The sequence below is a fragment of the Xiphophorus couchianus genome, chromosome 15, assembly GCF_001444195.1.
Source record: "Xiphophorus couchianus chromosome 15, X_couchianus-1.0, whole genome shotgun sequence".
In the NCBI taxonomy this organism is placed as follows: domain Eukaryota; kingdom Metazoa; phylum Chordata; class Actinopteri; order Cyprinodontiformes; family Poeciliidae; genus Xiphophorus; species Xiphophorus couchianus.
In genome coordinates this window covers 3699626-3707088 of record NC_040242.1, presented here as the reverse complement: position 1 = coordinate 3707088, position 7463 = coordinate 3699626, and the positions used below count along the sequence as shown (strand labels likewise).

Here is a 7463-nt window from a genome sequence, read left to right as displayed (position 1 = left end):
GGTAAAATAATCCAATGAATTAAAACAGAAAAAAATTAAATACCAATTTAAGTTCTGCTTAATTTAATGAAAATATGGATTTTTTAAAATTACAATTTGCACCAAAATAAAGTTTTACTGCAGGCATCTATCAAAAGGGGAAAATAATGAAATACATTTACATTTTTTTCTTTATTTTAGTTATAGGGACAATTTTTGAATTGTTTTCTTATGTTTTATATAAACAGCCTGAAAAACAGATTTCAGGTCCATTTATCAGAAAAACAAACATCTTCATAGGGATGTTTCTGTTTTTAACAGAAAATAAACATTTTCTATCATTTTATCTGTACTGGTTTATTTTTAATAAAATACATTTTTTGATTTATTTTTTAATGGTTTATTAAATAATCTGATAACAAAAACTTACTGCTTTTATATTACTTGTACTAATAAATCAAACATTTCTCAGAAAGCCTTTAAAATGACATTTTTTCACTCTTTATTCTTATATTCTATGCATTTTTTTTTTTTTTAGGTAATTCATACTGTGTATTTTATATATTTATCTTTTTAAATTAATTACTTGTTTTAATATTTCATTGCATTTATTTGTCTATTGTTTTAAGTTATATTTATGGTCATTAATTTATTCCTGACCCGTCAGAATGAGTGATTCTGGCGCCGCGGGCCGCACCGCCGCGGGCCGCCGTGTGGAAGCAGCAGTTTGATGTTGGTTCCACATCCGGAACAGAATGTTTTAACCTCCGCCTGCTTCGTGTCGCTCGGCGAGGCGCCGCTCCATTACAGCAGCTCTCTGGAGGTTTGAGCGGACGCCTGCAGGCCTTCGCTCTGCAGAAAACACACAGAGGACAAACTCTCATTTCTGCATCACTCCCTCCTTCATCCCTCATTCAGTTTATTTCCGAGCAGCAAAACTCTGCTGGGTGTTTGGCCTTCAGTTTGAAGCTGGTCGACTTTATTGGTTTAATTTTTCAGTTTGTTTGGAAAAAACATTTAATAGAACTGATTATTTTTTACAGGTGAAACTCAGACCTGATAAGGAGATATTACAAAAGACCTTTAATGGTTTCATTATTTTTTTTCTTTGTTTCCTTACATATAATTTAAATTTGGATTTTCAGTGTTTTTTATGATTACATTAATGTGAATTATTGGTTTATTTCTTATTTTCTGTATTTCACCAACCGGTTTATTTTTCTAACTTATATTTAGTTGTTCCTGTAAAATGTTTACTTTATTGATCACCAAGGGAAAATTGCCATTTTGTTGACAAGTTACTCCCACACAAAGTATTACATTTTAGCAGATATAAATATAAATGTAAGTAGTGTGAAAATTAAAAGAATATATAGATCAGTGTAAAATTAGGAATAATGTAAATATGACCTAAATAGAAATAAATACAATTTACATACATGTAAATTTGTGGTTTTGGATCAGTTATTTAGCATTTAGTCTTAGAAAATTAAAAATTAATCATTTTAGTTTTTATTTTAAGCATAGATTTTTTTCCATGCACTGCTTTTGGTAGATCTGATCTGTTCATTACTGTACTGATTGTTTTACATATAAAAATAGATTCTGTATTTTTAAATATGTATTTTCTTGTTTTTTATGCAAAAACATTTTCTGTTGATATTTAAAATGACATTTTTTTTATCTGATGATATTTAATTCTTGCTGTAATGATTTCTTTGTGTGATTCTCCTGCTTCAACTAATTTTTATTACCTTTCTTAATTTTGTCAAAATATTTTAAATATATTTTTTGGAAAAATATTACTGGTTCCTGTGTGTCTTTAGTTTTCACACATTTTTATTTTATTTTAAATCACTTTTACTGAATGCTTTTGCAGTTTTTGTAATATTTTTAAGAAGAATAGTGCTCACAATAATTCAGATTTCTGTCTTTTACAGATTATTTGTTTTACTTGGTGTGTTTTTATACAAATTTTAAATTTGTTTTAGTGCATTGAATAAATATCTACTTTCACATCTAAATATCTTTTTCCTTTTTTATCCGTTTTGCTTTAAAATCATCACTGAATCACCTGAAAATTTGTTAATTTGATGAATACCTGGAAAAAAACAACCTTTAATATGAACGTTTAAATAAATTATCAGCTTTGACATTTTTAAAATAAAACCAATCAGAACCTAAAATATGCCAGATTTTTCCTTAAACCGACGTCCTCATACAGGACAGCGGCTGTGATTCCTGGATCTGAAATCCATTATGACTGAAATTAGCTTCGGATTAAAGGCGACAGTTTGACCTCTGACCCATGTAATTATAGTCTGGAGAAGAATCAAACCATCTGGAAGAAAGAAAACCCCCCGGAGGCTTCAATAGACATCAGTTAACAGCCAGACAGGGATGTAAATGAAAAGCCTTATCTGAGCCGTACACACACACACACACGCCCACACACACAGTGGGCTTCCTACGCTGAGTGGTTTGGATATAAATCTGTAAATGTAGCACCACATAAGGTAAAAACGGTTTAGGGCAAAAAAAATTTGTTTTTAAATGAATATATTAAAGATTGTTTGATTTTTTTTCTCAATGTTTTAATTAATTTCTGTGTATTCTCTATTCACTAAATTAGAGAATACATCTGGATGAAGCTCGTTTTTCAGATTAAAAGCACCTTTAGAAAACAACGTCTAAGCAAGTGAATTAAATGACTCAATTATCTCTTCATTATCCCATCAAGTTTAGAAAAGTTCTGTCAACGAGACAATTTATTTGATCCATGTGTTTTAAGGAGGAATGCAGATAAAAATTGCAGTACAATTCGTTTGTTCCTATTCTAAGGCATAAAATCTCAGAATAAAGTAATAAAACAATTTAGCTTTGGACATTAATAGTTTAATTTTGATTCATTTATTACATAGATTTTAACACATAAAAAATGTTAACCCCATAAATTTGTTTAAAAAAAAAAACAGACAAAAATCTCAAGCTGGAACCTTTGTACTCATATGTTTCCGGTACATATATAAACCTGACGCACAACCAACATCCACTAACAACAATGGATGACAAAACTGCTTCTCTTGGGTTAATTCTTCCTTCAAAAAATATATTTGATGAACAACTATTGTTGTGTTCAAATTGTGCTAAAAGTAGTTAGCCTGTCAGTAAAGCTATTAAAACCTAAAATAGCATCTCAATGCGGAAAATGTGGCAGCAGCACAGACATCCTGAATGCTAATGCTAGCACCACAGTTCACATTTCTAAAGAAGATCCCTTTGATAGAAAAACGTTTTGCACCAATCTGATGGTTGAATAACCTGAACAACAACTTAAAAATCAATAAATATATTTGTTGTTGAGCTCATATATCTGGTTATTCAATTATTATGCAGCAAAATGGGTTTTTGAGTTAAAATTGTTCATTTTGTTAATACACGGATTTCAATTAAATTAATTCCAATGAATTAATCACAGACTCCACAATTAATGTAATGAAAAATATTAATGGAGTCCCACCACTAATAACAAATATAAAATTTGGACTGAGTTAAAACTTCATGTTGGCATCTTTCAACAGCAATAAGGTTTGTAATTCACTCTGCAATTAACCGAATTACTCACCTTAACACCATGTTGAGTGTAAACATCCCTGGAACTGGAGAAAAATCAGCTGAAGCCTCCAATCCGCCAGAACTCTGCAGATCCCATAAAATCTGTGAGATGGGATTTTCCCAACAGCTGCTTGTGCTGCATTCAGGTACAGCTGGGACATTATGATGTCTTCATGTTAATGCAACTCCAAAATTATTTAAACACCATTCTATTCTCAAATATGGGCCATTTAAAAAAAGTAAAAGGTTTGACCTTTGCAACTACGTCACTCATTACGTGGAGGTAGCATGTCGGAAGTAGAAGTGCTATCGGTTTAGCATACCCTGTCAGAATAGTATACGGTTTTTAAAGCAGTTTAATATATTTCTTCTATACTGGAGGACATTTAAAAGTGTAGATGCTTACCAGTTAGGCTACCACTAACTGGTGGGACATTTTCTCCATGGTTACTAATGATTAGACATCTTCATAATTAAATATTTGATTGCATCTTACTAATCTTACATAAAAGGTGAACGTTAATCATCTTACCTTGTAAAAAGCTTTCGCTGCAAATCCGCGGATACAATCAACAGCTGCTGTCCGTCGCCATCTTCTTTCCTTCTTTCAAAGGTTTAATAAAAAATTACTTAGATTTGCGTCCTTGTCTGTTTGTGGCGTCAACCGCGCAGCACTCGATGACCATTTTTACAGTGAAATCATCGAAATAAAAGCGATAAAAAGAAACCAGCTGTCTGTTATTTGACAAGGTTCACAGGAGCTAACGGCATCAGGTTAATGCGCTGCGCTGACGTAACGTGCAAAACGTCAAAATGGCGCCCACTGCTAACACGTTTTTGCATTTCTACAAAAAAATTTATATTAAATATGAAGTAACGAGACCCCGAATAGCTTTAGAAATAATAATGGTTTGATCATATAATGCAAGAATAAAACACAACAAAGAATATTAAACTAAACGATGTGGAGAAGAAAAAACAGCCAATATTTTTCCTTTTTCCGAAATCCGAGCCTGTCTTTATGTCAAACACCTGATGGTTTGTCCAGCAGTTATCAATGGAAAATGAGAGAACAGAGTTTAAGTGTTTCAATCGATTGAAAAGAAAAAGAAAAAAATTAATAGAAATAAACAACATGAATGCAGAAAAATCTTTGACAAGTTTGTTTTCTCCGCAGGCAAGTTAACTGTTGCCATGGAGACAAAGCACCTCCATTCAAAATAATAAATGAAACTTTGAGAAATGTTGGCATCAAAAATCAGTTTTATGAAATATTCTGCATTTTATCAGTGTTTAACAGCACCTCATCATTGACAGAAGCAAGCAAATATTTAAAAAAATAAATTACCAAAAACTTTGACAGTTCCTCAAATAATTTTTCATTTCATAATGAAACAGTCACCTTTCAATAGAAATATTATTTTAAAAAAACAATATAAATAGAGATGGTGACAGACGTACGAAAGGCTTTAATATGAAGCAGCGGCTCTGGATTTTTATCCAGAAACTGCTTTTGTCAAATAAAAATATTTACAACTGGAGCTTAAGCTGCACACAGAGGGATATTTACAACAGTGATTTATAAAATATAAAAAAAATTCAGGATCCAAACATCAACATTCGGCTGGTTTCACTTGGTGATTCTGTGCAGACATTTAGGTGATATAAAAATGGAAAATCAAAGTTTTCCAGTGAGCAAGCTTCTCTTCAGATCTTTATAAACTCGACAAACTAAAGATCAACTTCCTCTCTTATTAAATCTCTTCCTTGCAGAATAACAAAATAAATAAATCTCAGTAAAAGACAGAAATGTTTCCATGGTTTCCAGTTTGTCTTTGAGGGAAAAGAAAATCTCTTCTGGTTTATGTGTTTTCATATCACGTTTAAGAGAGAAAACAATGTCTGAAACACAAATAAATCATTATTTGCTTCTGTTTTATGTTTTCTGCTGGTGCTGGTTTGTTGGATCTCAAAGGTTCTGACCCAGACAACAGTGCAGGAAATTAATTTAAATAAAGTATAGAAAACGTATAAAAAATATGATTCAAACCCTTTAAATTAATACAAAAATTATCAGAGAAAAATACCAAAAATATTTCCATAAAACATTTGAATTTTAAAGTCAGGTTTTGACGAAACTAAACATAAATATTTTATGAATAAATTATTTTACATGAAAAAACTGACTAAAGCGTTAATAACTTACAAAAACGTCCAAATAATATAGTGATATTTTATGAACTAAAAATGAAATTTTGACAAATATACTTTTGTCATCTGAGAAAAGAAATTTTTGTGATTAGAACTGGAGCTAAAACCAGTGACATCCGTTTTTAGACAGTTTCTGTTTTTCATTGATGAAAACATTAAAAGAAATTCAGCTTAAAATCTGCATTCTCTGTTTTCTCTGAATCTTTTCCCTATAAAACCTTTTTGTTATTGAAATTTATCTCAACATTTCTCCACATTGAAGGGAAGAAACTCCAGATTCAGATCCGGTTTAGATGAAATTCCTCGTCTGTTAATTTAGGACTTTGTTGAGCTTCAGCATCTGGAAACATCTGCTGGTTTAATCAGGAGGCGTTTCTGTAGCAGCCAATCAGGACCTGGGTGAAGTTGGCTTCCTGCAGCAAAAATGTTGTTTGTGCCTCTATCATTTTAAACATCTTAATAAATATTTCCAGACGTCATTAAAGGTCAATCAGCCAGTCCACATTTACAAAATCCTACAAAATATGATGTAAATAAAAATTTTATGTTTGAGCTGCAAATTTTTTTTTGTGTCGTAATAATATTTACGATTTTTTGAAATAAAAATTTCCTTAGTTTAACTTGCCCTCCTCACCCCACATTAATAAAATCAAACAAAATGGATATTAATTTATTGTTCTACGTTTGTGCAGTTAAAATATTTGTTGCACAGTTGATTGACACCAAACTTGCTTAGTTTTGTAAATATGTGGTGTCTGGCTGACCTTTGGTGACCCTTGGAAACATTTATAAATATCTTTAAAATGATAGCGGCACAAATCAAAGTTTTTGCTGCAAAAACACGACAAGAATACAAAATCTTACAAAAATTATTTTGGTCTAATTAACTAAGATACTTGTTCTAGAAGCTAGACCAAAAATATTTTATATGATTGTGAGTTTTTGCAGCACAAACATTTAATTTATGCTCCAACTTCCCTCAGGTCCAATCAGAAGACAGAGATGAAGGTTTAAGTCAGCAGGTTAATGTCGTCCGTTTGGATCGCCAGCACCGGGTCGTAGAAGCAGTCTTCGTTGATCATGGACGTCATGCTCTGAATGCTGAAGTCTCTCCCCACAAAGATGCTGAAGTCCAGTCCGTCTCTGGCTGCACCCCGCCGCAGACTGGAGGTCCGCCTCTTCTCCTCATCCAGGCGCTGCGCCGCTCCTTGGTCGTCCTCGGAGAAGTTGAGGCGCTGCAGCTGCGCCTCCAGCTCTCCGGTCAGGGAGCAGAGTCTGGGCCTCATCCCGGAGGAGCCGGCGTGGCTCGGCAGCGGCGGCTCGGAGCAGGTTTCCTCCAGTGCGCCGCAGCGCTCCGCCGGCGGATGAGGAACGGTTCTCTGGAGGTCGGAGCGGCCGGGTCTGGGCCGCCTCCTCCAGGTGGCGCTCCTCTCGGCGGCGGACGGCCGGGTTCTCCTCAGGGAGCCGCTAGCAGCTTGGTCTTTGAGTAGGGAGCTGAGAGCGCGGAGCAAAGCGGCCTTCGCCTCCAGATCACTGAAACACAAACAGCAGAGTCATCGATCCAGGTTCTCCTCTAGAGGCTCAGTTCTTCATTGGACTAAAGGTTCTGGACCGGTTCTGTTCAGGGTCCCTACAGCATGGACAGGTCTGGAAGACCT

The 7463-nt window shown here is 34.0% G+C and overlaps 1 protein-coding gene across 5 annotated transcripts in view; it reads right to left on the bottom strand.

Moving 5' to 3' along the window:
- Positions 1–4839: 4839 nt before the first annotated feature.
- tiam2b (TIAM Rac1 associated GEF 2b) overlaps positions 4840–7463 on the bottom strand; it is a 43671-nt gene continuing 41047 nt past the window's right edge. For all 5 annotated transcript variants that reach the window (XM_028040307.1, XM_028040304.1, XM_028040303.1 and 2 more), the window contains one exon: positions 4840–7338. In XM_028040307.1, coding sequence (XP_027896108.1) covers positions 6816–7338 — 523 coding nt within the window. In that variant the 3' untranslated portion in view covers positions 4840–6815. The remainder of the gene's footprint in view (positions 7339–7463) is intronic.